The 13,706-nt window shown below is 42.2% G+C and overlaps 1 protein-coding gene across 1 annotated transcript; it reads right to left on the minus strand.

The window, feature by feature from the left end:
* Positions 1 to 630: 630 nt before the first annotated feature.
* On the minus strand, positions 631 to 13,384 carry Tmigd1 (transmembrane and immunoglobulin domain containing 1). Its single transcript, XM_051181587.1, has 6 exons — positions 13,251 to 13,384; positions 10,811 to 10,914; positions 7,729 to 8,007; positions 5,280 to 5,558; positions 1,896 to 1,999; positions 631 to 675 (listed from the first exon to the last, which is right to left on the minus strand). Exons 2-6 carry the CDS (start codon positions 10,887 to 10,889, stop codon positions 631 to 633), a joined length of 786 nt encoding a protein of 261 aa, XP_051037544.1. The 5' UTR covers positions 10,890 to 10,914; positions 13,251 to 13,384.
* Positions 13,385 to 13,706: the final 322 nt, after the last annotated feature.

The following is a 13,706-nucleotide window of genomic DNA, read 5'->3' on the forward strand; positions in this document are numbered from 1 at the left end:
CTTCATAACCTCTGACAATTTGACCCGAGTGAATTTCAAAGTAGCAATAAATACAGACAGGATTACACAAATTGAAGTGGTCTTGGTGCAAAACTCTTCACGTGTTCAGTATGTGGCAACTAAACTTTTCTCATCTGAAATGAATGAAGAAATTAATTGGAACAATGTTTGTAATAATAAGAAAAGCATCCAAAACAAAATTCATCCTCTCAGGCAGAATGCTTTTGTTTGTTCCCACTGCCCACTTGCCATGTGTGAACAAAATAAAAAGTCCATAGAGGAAACAGCTTGGAAGATGAGGTCAAGTGCCCTGGCTTCGACGTGAGGATAGAGCAGCAGTGGCTCCTACCAGGACAAGCTCCCTTGGTTGCTTGTGTGGCAATGCAGTTGTGCAAGCCTTGTCCAAACTTGCTTTGAGAGTAGGCAGAAAGCCCCAAGGTGTTCCTGCTCCCAACCCTTCCTCTAATGTGGAGGCAGGTTCCCCCCCCCCCCCACCTTCTATTCTCCTTGGAATCCCTTCACCTTCTAGTACCTCCAATCTCTGGAGAAGGATACCTGGAATGGGCTAATGATGTGAGCCACTGCTGCCCCTGCCAGCTGCACTTAGACCCCCTACCCCTACCAGTGTACTTACAGAGCTGTGTCTGAATTCCGGTCCTTCTTTTTCATGCAGAGCTAAAAGGCAAGCACAAGTTCATGAGCTTGCATCCTCTTCTAAGGTCAGGACTGAATATTTTGAATGCATCAGCATGGCAGTAGGTGCTGTGGAACTACAAGACAGCCATTTCTGTGTGGGCACAGGTCTCTTTGACCACATGGATAGATTTTATTGAACGTTGAGAAAACATAGGTCTTAATCAGAATGTTTCTAAGGTTCACAGTTAGGTCTTCATTTTATATGCATAGTAAAAAAAATCTCTCTCTCTCTCTCTCTCTGTGTGTGTGTGTGTGTGTGTGTGTGTTTTGTACATGATAGGGGAGTATCATGCCATTGTGCATACATAAATGGAGGACAGAAGACAACTTGCAAGTGTTCATTCTTTTCTTCATATGGGCTATGGGAATTGAACTCAGATCATCAGATTTGGCCACAAGTACCCTTACCTGCTAAACCATCTTCTCTATCTAGTTTGTTCTCTTCTTTTCCCTTCCCTCCTCTCCTCTCTCCTCCACTCTCTATCCCCACTTCCCTCCCTCCTACCTTCTTTTCCTTTCTTTCTTTGGAAAAAAAATGTTTTGGACTGGAATAGAGGGTGGGGTGAATTTTTTCTTGGGAAACACTGTTGCCCTGAATCAGATCTAGTTGCATGAAAAATGACTTGCTGACTGATGAGTTCAGCCTAGGGCATTCTATCTCTCTTTAGAGGTTTTCTGCCACATGTGCCCTCTTTGGCCCTTAGTGATCTGGCAGAGTCAAATGCATGGCATTAACCTAAGCATGCACACATTCTGAATTACAGTAAACAATGATGTAAACTGTTGGGCGACTCAAAACTCCAGCCCACAGCGGCAGAGCATGTGGCTGTATTCAAGAGCAGCCTGTGTTTATTTATTGTGCCAAGGGTACCATAGCAACAATAAAAGGGGGAGCTATTGATTGGAGTTTTTGGTTTTGAAACAAGCCGCCCCGGTCGGATTTAAATTCAAGATCTTCCTGCTTCTACGTCCCCGGCAGTGGGAAGACAGGCGTGCACTGCCACACCTGGCAGGAGAAATTTAAAAAGAAGAACCAACTCCAAAGCCCCTGCCTGTGACACCATAGGTATTTCCTCTCAGGCTTTGTCCATTTGCACTTCTCTTTAAAGCTTTGTACATGCCCGACATGGTCTATCACTGAGCCACAGCCCAGCCTCTTAGATGACTTTCTACCCCAGTAACTTAGAATACATAGGTACCTTCATTATTCTTTTTCTTCTAGCAAGCAATCCAAAACCCAGTGTCAGGAAGACCACAACACAAGCAGCAATGATTGGCTCTATGGGCACAACTGGAACTTTATCTGTTGGGAAGGCAAACACAGGAAAGAACAGCCAACTTCTAACTTATAAGTTTGTACTATGGACCAGGTACGGTCCCTTATATTTGCATACACCACTCTTTCCATTAAATCCTCCTAATAGCCCCAAAAGATGAGGAATGGGGGTCTTTGATAGGCTAGGTTACTTATTCAAAATGACAGAATTAACAAATGGCAGAGGCAGATTTTGAACCCATTCCTTTGTGAAAAGAGTTTCTGAAACATAAGCACCTCACCCCAAGTGGCCACTCAGTCCTTTCAGTTCTTTCATTATTTCACTTTATTTTTGCCACACAGTAAGCAGAAGCAAATTGAAGTCGATGCCTTCTGAAAAGCATTTTTAGGGGGACTCTCAGAAGGAGAAAGAGGGAAGGAGGCTGGGAGAAAGAAGACAAAGATGGAGATGGCTCCCCAGACTAAGAAGACAGGAGTCATGGGTGGGTCCAAGGAGCAGCACAGTGGTCCGTACTGTGTTAGTGCCACAGGCAGGCAAAACACAGAGAATGGCTGTAAGAAAGTAGAATTTAAATCATCAGCCTTGGCCAAAATTTCCGTAGTCCTCTAAGGGACGAGGAAAGACAGTGAAGGAGCTGCAGCAAGCGTGACAGCTTGGAAACGAAGCCCACTCAAACATGGCATTTACTTATTTGTATTACATTTATTTATTCATGTGTAGGTGTTTGTGGTGTTCAGAGGACAACTTGTAGGAGTTAGTTCTCTCCTTCTACCATGTGGGAGCCAGGGATGGAACTCAGGTTGTCAGGCTTGGCAGAGAGTACCCACTGAGCTATCTTGCTGGCCTAACCAATTATCTTTTAAATGTTTTCTTTCAATTATGTCTTTCAGCTCCTGCTCAGGATAATTGGGGGGAAGTAAATGGATTAAATACCCCTCATTTTTTGACTGTGGTAAAACTAGGGGTAGAACCCAGGGCCTAACGTATGCCAAGCAGGAATTCTACCACCGAGCTAAACCCCCAGCTCCAGAGAATCCTTCACTTCTGCCCTCTCTTACCTCTTCTCATCCCTTCCCCCCACCCAATTATTCTCATGAAGGTGTGGGTAGTGCCAACCCTCCATAGAGGTTGGCCTGATGAGCCTTCTAGAAACCCCTAGCCCTATGTTAATCAGCTCTGGGATATACTGGGATCATTACCTGACTGGAGCCCTCTACTTGCCACCAAGGAAGGCTGTCAGAACAGAAAGGAAGGGAGATCAGATGACTAGGAGAAGAAATCAAAATGCAGTCACAGATCAGAATATCTTCCAACAAACTGAAACTCATGAAGCCACATGCTAACCAAGCTGGAACAAACCGACTGACCTAGTGGCCCACTTTGCATCCTAGGTTCCTGTTGGAAGTGACGTTGGCATGTGTAACTGCCTGTACTCTTCCCTTTGTCCTGCTTTGACCATTCTAGTAAGACAGCTTCTAACACGTGGGTTAACTCTTATGCTCGAGTAGAGCTTTGTGGCGTTTTCAGTGTCTCATAGCTCTTTAGAAACTACCCCCATGGAGCAGTGAAGCAGGGAGAGCCCATGGAGAATTTGGCACCATGCCCCACTGAGTACCGGCAGCAGACCGTGTGTGCTATAAAAGTCAGACTGACAGCCTGGGAAGTAAAGCAAAAACCGAAATATGAAAACAAGCTGGTTTGGTAGAACTCCACCCAAAACAAGTTTCTGCCCACCTAAAAGGCAATTTGCTGATTGCCACACAAGCTGTGTGATTTATTTATGTATTTGTTTATTTTGAAAAGAACATGGTCATAGAGCAATTTTGCTTTCTTCCTGACCAAGAGGGATACTATAATCACTCAGTCTCCAAGTGTGGTCTTATAGCTAATTAGGATAGTACAGCATGACGCTCACCCCACCATGTTTTTGTAAAGGTTCTGGGTGAAGTTTAAAAAAAAAAAAGCCACAAGCTTCAAGGTGGAGCTTCTGCCCTTTAGATACAGGTTATTTTGGAGGTTTTGTTGTTGCTGTTTTTTTTTTTTTTTAATCAAGTAGCCCTAAGGCATACTGCCATTGCTCTGCAGGACAAATTACTGAAAAACCCTGTAACCATAGTGATGGGACAGTCAACTAACAGCGCCTCCATCCCCACCAGCCACTGTGTTTGTATCCCAGGCTCCCTAGTGTGGGGAGGAAAGAAGCTATGCTCTGGTGACATCAGTCCAGACAGGGGGAAGAAGGTTGCTTTGTTTCTTGAGAAAGGGCAAGAATGGCAATGAGTAGGCACAGTGAGTAATATTCTAGCAGGATGCAGGAGCCAGGGCTTGTTTGCCTGCTCTCTTGGTACCTGCCCAAGACCAAATGTGTACAAAGGCATGGTGTGTATCTGTGTGCCTGTTTCAGCAGGAAACCCGAGGAGATGCACGCCTTTGGTGCACCTATATACATTCAGGCAAACACTCATACACATAAAGCAAAACGAAGATATCTTTAAAGAGGAAACAAAATCTAAGGAGAACACTCCAAACCTCATTGGTTCTCCATGACCACAGGGTGATAAGCTTGAGTGACTGGAGCAGGCCCTCTGATTAACCATGTTTCCCCACTCCCTCTGCTGATCAGGCAACAGGATACAAATCAAAAATTGAAATGATTTCAGAGATTTTTTTTTTATCTAGTCAACATTTTCCTCTTATGTATTTCTGAATTATCTTCTGTTACAGGCTGAAAACTCAAATGGCTAGTTCCTGCACTCATGAATGCTGGAGGGAAGTTGTACTGTCCTGGAACTTGCTTTGTAGACTAGGCTGGCCCTGAACTCACAGAGATCTGCCTACCTCTGCCTCCCAAGTGCTGGGATTAAAAGTGTGGGCCACCTACACCAGACTTATTTTTTTCTTTTTTAAAGCAAACACTCTACCACTGAGCTATCCTAGCCCTTTGCAGTGCCCAGATCAACTCAAGACCTCCTGCACACAAGGAAAGCACCCTACCCACAAAGCTATAGCCCCAGCCTCCAGCCCTTTTTCCTTTTTTATTCTGAGCATTGTCTCACCAAATTACTGAGGCAGGACTTAAACTCACAGTCTTCCTCCCTCAGCCTTCTGTATAGTTGAGATTACAGATTTGTGGCACCAACTCTGACTCAGACTAGAATTCCTAGAGATATTCTCCTGACTGGGGATAATTTTACAATGAAAAATCTTAGCTACAAAGTATAATGGTCACCACCACTGGCTGTCATTGATAATATTTACCGATTCTGACTTATGCGTCATACTGAGAAATTACTTAAGAAGAGTTACCTAGTACGACCAGGTGGAAGTCCATGGTCTCCGTTTTCAGAGATGAGCTAGCCATACAGGTGTAGGTCCCATTGTCAGATTTCTTGACTTTGGTGATGGACAACTGAAAAGACTCTGTTGTCTCTTGGATCTGGTGTCGATCTTTCTCTAAAATCAGGGTGCTGTTGTTTTTATACCACGTCATTTGCGCTTGGGGGTTAGACTTCACGTTGCAAACCAACCTTACATCACTGTCTTCCTCTACAGTTTGGAAGCCATTTCCGCTTAGAAGAGGAGGGACTGTAAAACTCAAGCATTCAAAATTAGTCAGAAACAAGCAATAGTTCTTTGTCAGCAATTCAAGAACTCCCATGTTTCTCAGAGTGTATTCACCCCTTAGACAAAAGTGTGTGGAGTAGCTATTGTATGCTAAGCACATAGCTAGCGACTGGGGACAGGGAAATAAGTGACAAATATTCAGCTCCTAACTTCATACAACTTTAAAGGTTATAAAGATAGATCATGAGGGGCTGGAGATAAGCTCAGCAGTTAAGAACACTGGCTAAAATACTTATACATATATAATAATAAAATAAAACGATTTAAATGTAAAGGTTTTTCCTAAAAAAGAACTTATACCTAAAGTTGTATATGATAAAGAACATTACACACACACACACACATACACACATACACACACACTTATATGCATGGTATGCATGGTAGTACATGCCTTTAATCTCAGCACTTGGGAGGCAGAAGCAGGCAGAGAGTTCTATAAGTTTTAGGACCAGCCTGGACTACATAGTAAATTTCAGGCTGGCCAGGGCAACATAGTGGAACCCAGTTTCAAAACCAGTCCTTGCTTTCTGAGCACATGTAATAATCCAATTTGTACAAGGGTTGGTTAAAACAGCATAATACCAAAGACAGACATGCTAGCTAGACCTGATTCCATATATATCCTCTGTTGTGACTTTGAGACAGTTACTCAACTGTTAAAGTTTCAGTTTCCTCATTAAAAAAAAAAACAAATAAAAACAAAAAACAAAGCAAAACAACTTGGATAATGATTCCTTTCTGTACTGTGAAGACTAAGTGAGACAATCCCTGTAAAGAAGTTGATAGCATACTAACTGTATTATGAATGTGGTGGTGGTTTGGAAAGCTATTCACACCCTCGAGTTTTGCATTTTGTCTGACCACATTTACCCAGGCCACAGATTTGCACTTGCTCAGTGGCCCTCTATAAAGAATGCCCTGCTTCAGGAAGCCCTCTAAGTGTGATAAATCTTGTCTCTGTGGAAGCTTAATAAATTCCCATGCCTCTCCTCTCTCATCCTCCACAGCGAAAGCACTTGTAGCCATGGATAGTTGGACACATTCATCTTCATCAGATCATTCTTACCCTCACCCACATCTAAGAGAAACAACCAAGCCACTTTTCCCTTCATGTCTACGCCCCTTGTGTTTATTGGCAGATGTTCCAGAAATTAATAAATGGTTAGAGTGGGCAGTAAAGGAGGAGGTAAACCTGGAGAAGGAGGGAAAAGGAGCTTTGTCTCATCTGCACACTGAATAATTAGACCCTGAGTGGGCTGCATTATTAATAACTTTCTCAGAAGAATGACATTTTGTTGTTCTTTGGAATGAGCTTGAATTCTGTATCAGTATCCAACAAGGATCTTGTGTGGTCTTCACACACACAGGAAGCTGCTGGAATAGAGAACAGAACTGCCAAGCACTATGGATCCATTTGTAGACACATCCTATTAATTGTTTCATCTAACATTTAACGTTAATGAATGTTTAAGCAAGTCCTCTACTCTGGCCCTTTAAGAAAATCACATCTCAAATAAAGCTAAAACATTCTCTTTGACTTGCAGCCTAGTCATTTCCTGAATCCCTACTGTTTTGGTCATTGTTGCTGTTTTTTTGAGATAAGGTCCTGCTATATAGCCCAGGCTGGCCTTTAATTGACAATCCTTCTGCCTTAGGCTCCACATCTAGCATTATGTAGCCTTGTACCACCAGGCCCTGCTGCTGATACAAATTAATGAATAAAAGGTGCAAATATAAGGCACGGGCAGACATTTCACAGAGAAGAAACATGAATAGTCATTAAGTACATGAAGGGGTGAATATCCTCATTTTTAGTTAAAAAAAATGAATAAGCTAGATACAGTGGCTGACTTTGAAAGACTGAGATAGAGCAAACACTTGAGCTCATAAGTCTGAAGCTAGCCTAGGCAACATTGTTAGATGAGAGACAGACAGGTGGGTGTGGAATTTCAAATGTGACTGGCAGATACTTGGTGCTCCTGAGGGGATGGGGGAAATGGGCATTCTGATGTTTCACATGGGAACATGAATTGGACAGTGTGGTCAAATCAAGTTTGGGATTTCAACTTTCACTTAACAAAATGTAGACATCCAAGATTGCCTGGCAGTTTCCTTTCCCTCCACTCACAAGTAACATTCAGCATCACCGAGACTGACACCGTCTGGTTGCTCTGCAGCTTGCAGGTAAAGCGGACTCCATTATCTTTTTCACTGATGGAAGAGACACAGACAGAGCTGGTGTTGATATTATTTCCAGTTTTCAAATCTACTCTTCCATCTTCTCGGTACCAGAGAAGCTCTTCCTCTCTGATGTGGTTTTGCACAGCACATTCCAGAGATGCTTGGACACCAGATGGAGTGTCCAGGACATAGTTCTCCGTGTTACCATTCACAGTTAAAACAGAACCTGAGGATATAAGTGGGGAGGGGCGAAGAAAAACCTGTTAAGATAGGCAAATGTCGAACCAAATGTCCACCAACAGAGGGTTGGTTAAATGAATTTTGTTACATCACTGCAATAAAATATACTCTCAACAATTCAAAAACAATTATATCGAGCTACACGATTTTACAAGGAGATAGATACAGTGTTTTTTGTTTCTTTGGTTGTTTGGTTGGTTGATGAGTTGTTCTCAAACTGAGGAACCCCCTGCCTCAGCTTGCCAAGTGCTAGGATTACCTGTGTGAGAGCATGGCATAATGTATTATTAGCTAAAAATAAGAAAAACATTGAAAATTGTGGCCACCGAATCTTGCTGCACATAGAAATCACCCAGAGACTTTACCCTGGCCATCTGATTGATTGACAGGAGTGTAACCTGGATATTGGGGCTGTTTATAAGTTCCTCAGGTGGTTCAAACATACAGTGAAGTTTGACAACTGCCAAACTAGAAACAGTGTGTACAAAACAGTTCCAGAATGATCTGATAGAAAAATAATAATGAATAGGATGTTCATTAAGATAAGTCTTGGGGAAATGTCATATATTTATATAGACTAGAACTGGTGAATATAGGTAAGAAGTAGAGAAATAGCAGGTTTGACATGCTTGCTTTGAGGGGAGGTAGAGTAGGAATGTAGAACTAGCAAAATGGAAAAATATTTAAAACATAAATCCAAAGACAGGATACGAGTTCCATCTCTAATAATTATCCCAAGCATCAACATTGAATATGAATATGAACAAAAACTGATCTTAAAATACTTTTCTTGTTAGATGATAGGGATATGTTCTTGCATTTCTAATGTTTTAATCCTAGACAGTACAGTAAAATTAAAAAATGTTTAAATGACTATGATTTGGGAGGTAGCCAAGATTTTTGGGGTGCACAATCAGGATCTACAGCAGGTCTCTTTTGTTGTTTGTTTTTTGAGGAAGGGTCTCACTAGGTAGCTCTGGTTGTCTTGGAATTTGCTGTGTAGACCGGGCTGGCCTCAAAGTTACAGAGGGGACCTCTGCCTCTGCCTCCCAAGTGCTGAGATTAAAAGTATTCACCACCATGCCTTGCGGATTTTGGTTTTTGCTTTTTTTGCTCTGATTTTATAATTTTTTCCTTTGCATAGTAATATATATGTGAATTTCAGTTCTTATTTTCCTGGATCAGAAGCAGGAAAACAAAAGTTAGAGTTCTGGCTGCTACTGGATCATCCTCTCAAATGTGTTAACGTGGCCTCTAATTTGACTGTAAGTGTGCCAGTGCCTACCATTGCACACTTTCATGCAAAGGCTCCAGGTGTCTTTCCCTATTCTCTGCACCTTATTGCCTTGAGGCAGAGTCTCATACTAAACCAGAAGCCTTCCATTTCAGGTCTGCTGGCTAATAGGCTCTCAGGCTCCACCAGTCTCCACTTCCCTGTGCTGGGGCTGCAAGTAAGCAGAGCCTTGCCCAGCTTTTACAATGCCTGTTGGAGATGCCTGCTGAGCCAGCAACCCAGCCTCCTTGTTTTGTTTATTGGCGTTTCATATTGAACCTGGAGCCCTTAAACGAATTAAACATTCACTCTACTACCAAGCAACAACAACAGCCTTTGGCCTAATTTGTTTTTATCATGGATAAATAGTTTAAAATGTGAGAGAGGAGAGAAGCCACTTTAAGGCAGAGATAGAGATAAAGATGTGGGCAATATTTTCCTCTAAGTGATGTGTTCAAATAAGCAGAAGATTACCTCTCTTGAAATTGGTACTAAAATATATTCAAATGTGAGAAAATGTGAGCATACTTCATTCTGTAAGACCCTAATTCCGGGGTCCTGATGGGCCGATGGGAGAGCCCCTCGACACAAACACCAAAACCAGGAGATGCAACAAGCAAGAGGTGTTTATTGGACGAGTGCCCTTGGGTGTCAGCGATCTCGGGGAAAGCTGCACACCCCCCAAAGGGTTTAGGCTCCTTTTTATAGAGACAAACCACAAATCAGCATACATGCATGGGGCACAAGGTGACTGATTACAAAGTACGATCTCATGTTTGACAGATCACCCAGGTATGACCTGTTCTTATTCAAAGAATAAACCATAGAATGACTTGGAAAGTCCCCAGACTGTCCATTGGCCAGGTATGGCCCAGACAGGGCTGTTCATCTGGGACCATTTGTTCCAGGGTTGGGGGCCTATTTCCTTGTTGTGGGCCAAGACCTGTGAGAAACTTTTTTCATATTCTGGCTTTCTCTTGGCTGTATATTTAGAGCCTTCAGTTATTCCACAAAGGTTTGATGATTCAGTAACTAGCCCTATTTAACAAGGTCAGCCTAGCATATAACCATTAGCCCATCACCATAGTAACCTTTCTTGTTCTCAAAATTCTTGTTCTTTCCTCCCATGTCAATGTCCATTCTTTATGATTTTCTATATTCCGCTTGCAAGAATTATTCTCCTGCCCCTTTCCTACATCCTTGATCTGCAAACTAAGGTCTTTCAATTCTTTTGCACAATCAGAGCCATAAAACAGTATTTTTTCTCTTTTTAAAATGTTTTCTGACCCCTACAAGTTCCAAATTGGAACTTAAAGTTGTTCCCAATGTTCACAGATAATTATTTTAATTTAATTATTTTTTTTTTAAAAATCTAGAAAGGGGTCATAGTCCCAGCATTCGGGAGGTAGATGCAGAGGCAAGAGGATCTCTGTGAGTTCAAGGCCAGCCTGGTCAACAAAGCTACACAGAGAAACCATCTCAAAAAAAAAAAAAGTCATAGAGGATATTAACTTACTTGTCCTCCCTTGTGGCAAAGATAAAATCACTAGGAAAAGTTTGCATGCTTGCAGTGGCCAAATGATCTTCCACACCATCCTTAATGAATGCAGCTTGGCTCTCCTGGAGGCAAAGAATGCAGTTGGTTCTGTACTTTGATCTACAATGAATTTATGTACTTTCTTCCTATTGGGCACTTAAAATAAAGTTCCAAGTGAGTCAGCCCAGCTGTAACCGCACGCTCCTACTTTTTTAATTAAACAATTCTGATTAAGTTCTTTTAGTTTTTAAGACATTTTTAAAAATGGCAACAAAAAGAAAACTACAATAGACTAGTTATCAGGTAAAAAATGGTCTTCCTTAGACACAATGAGAAAGCAGCCACTTTAATGGAAAGACAAATGAATTCTCTGTTCTTAGTTTGTCTGAAGAGAGCAAAGTCATTCTTTTTTGAAAGTCGAACTGGAGTTGTATTTGGAAAGCTGTTCTCCAATCAGAGAATTCTTTCAAAAGAAAATCCTTATCTTATGTATTTGGGCATCTTGCCAGCATGTATGTCTGTGCACCACTTGTGAGCCTGGTGACCGTAGTAGGCAGGGAGGAAGTTTTGGGTCCCCTGGAATTGGCGTTACATATGGTTGATAGCTGCAATGTGGTCACTGAGACTCGAACCCAGATCCTCTGCAATCACAGTAAGTTCTCTTGACCACTAAGCCATCTCTCCAGCCCATCATGGAGAGTTCTTGAGATTACAACAGATTCAAAGGTATCCACTTGTTCCATACATGGCAACATGGCATCTTGTCTTAATATTCCCTCCCTTTGATCACATGTGGACTATAAAGAGTTTGTTATCAAGGCCTTCCTTTTCCCGTCCTTCGCACATTGATGTTCTATCCTTCTAATATCTTTCTGGGAAAAGCATGTACACATTATTTATTTCCCTGAGAGCTATGGGCAAGGTGTATAGCTCAATGGTAGGGTACCCGCCTCAAGTTGGATGGGTTTGATGCCCAGAACTGCAGGCAGAGGGACAGACAGGAGGGGAAAGAGTACTACTGCACATATTGCAGAAACACATGTGGAATGACTTCTAAACAGTGTCAAACACTTCACATATATTTGTGCAATCACATCTAACCCCTACAACTACCTATTTGTTTTGTCTTTGAAAGTCTTTCTTTTCTGTCCTTGAAGTCACATAGATTCACTTGCCTCTGCCTCCCAAGTGCTGGGATTAAAGGCGTTCAGCCCCCTCTCCCACCCCCCACTCAGCTGAACCAAAGTCTTTCTAGATTGCCTGAGCTGGTTATACAGAAATATATGATTTCTTAACAGCCTCCTAAGCACAGGGATTACAAGTGTGTGCCACTACACTCAGCAATAACCAACTTGTTGATGCAATTTGCCCAACACATTTGCCCAGAGACAGTAAATGTTATTGTTAGGATTAAACCCAAGACTGTCAAGGCTACACTTGTAGCCACCCTTCTGCCTAAATTAATATGCTTTCCCTTCAAAAGATGCTCTAGTCTCTTCTAGTCCCTCATTCCTCCTTTAGCCTTAGCAACTGAGCATTTTATCCCTTACCATGAGTGTTAGCTGTCGAGAGCAGGAATACATCTCTGAGTAATTTGGGGCTCCTCTGCTCTTCCCTCAATCTAGAACTGTCACAACAGGAGCCAAGTGTGCTTCCCACCAGACTGCAAGGCCTCTGCCAACCTTAAGATGCAATTATTATTAATTTGAAAATTTTGTAAGTGAACTCTTCCTGCCCAAAATATTTCCATCACTCTATTGTAAGAGCCATGACCTCAGGACCAGTGAGATGATGGCTCATCGGCTCAAAGTGCTTGCTATGGAAACCTGACATCCTGAGTTTTACCCCCAGATCCCATGCAAAAAAGACAAACTCCTGAAAGTTGTCCTCTGACCTGCACAGGTGTGCTGTGGCATGCATGAGCCCACTCTCACACACACTAATAATAGATACAATGAAAAGAGTGATGATTTCGGAACCTGATAATTAATGGAATTTTCTTATCAGCTCAGTGGGAGAGCACTACCATAGCCTTTATGAGGTTCCACCTTCAATCTCCAGCATATCAAGGAAACAAGGAGTGTTAGGAAAAAAAAAAAAGATAGGTCCTGAATTAATACTCCAGAGTGGGCGATGGTGGTGCTTACCTTTAATCCTAGCACTCGGGAGGCAGAGGCAGGTGGATCTATGTAAGTTCAAGGCCAGGGGTCCAGGACAAGGACTACACAAAGAAATCTGTCTCAAAAATCCAACCAATCAACCAACCAAACTAACAAGAACTAAAAAAGCAAAAATAAACAAAAATCCCTCAAGAGTGGGAGGCTTCACTCTACCCTGTGAAGGGGTGAACTGATGTTTCTTATTTTCCAAGACACCTCACTGGACTTCACTTTCTATAAAAGACAAGTTTGTCACTTACCTACTGAGTTCTGAGCAGCTGACCTCCTCAGCTAACTCTTCCTCTGCCCAGAAGCCCTGAATTATTTTCCTGTTATGATCCTTTATAATGCTTGAATTTGAACATTTTATGACAGAAGGGTCAAGTAACTGAGATAAATTGGGTGCAAAGTCTGTTTCCCTTTCTGGATTCTTAGAGAAGACAGTAACTGGAATGACATCTTCACAAGATCTAACTAAGCCTTTCTGTGTACCTAGGTTACTAGGTGGGGCCGGATATTACTAACAGGGGTGTATTGTCCCAGGGAAGCCTGAACTTGTACAAAAACCTATAGCACATCTCACGACACTGTCAGCTCTCGACTTAGATGACTGAGCCTGACAATCTGATAGCTTGAGGACCATGATGGGACAAGTCCAAGAAGAGGTTTGACTTTCACAACCATTGTAACACTTGAAGATTTCACATAACTTAATT

This window comes from Phodopus roborovskii, unplaced genomic scaffold (assembly GCF_943737965.1).
Source record: "Phodopus roborovskii unplaced genomic scaffold, PHOROB, whole genome shotgun sequence".
NCBI classification, from domain to species: Eukaryota; Metazoa; Chordata; class Mammalia; order Rodentia; family Cricetidae; genus Phodopus; species Phodopus roborovskii.

Bases quoted from the DNA above. Each gene is read 5' to 3' on its own strand.
- Tmigd1 (XM_051181587.1), bottom strand. From the start codon at position 10,889: ATGGTGTGGAAGATCATTTGGCCACTGCAAGCATGCAAACTTTTCCTA. The intron at 5,559-7,728 runs GTGAGTGGAGGG...TGAGTTTTACAG, and splicing joins GGTGATGCTGAATGTTACTT to TCCCTCCTCTTCTAAGCGGA. The intron at 2,000-5,279 runs GTAACTCTTCTT...CCTTCCCAACAG, and splicing joins CTTCCACCTGGTCGTACTAG to ATAAAGTTCCAGTTGTGCCC.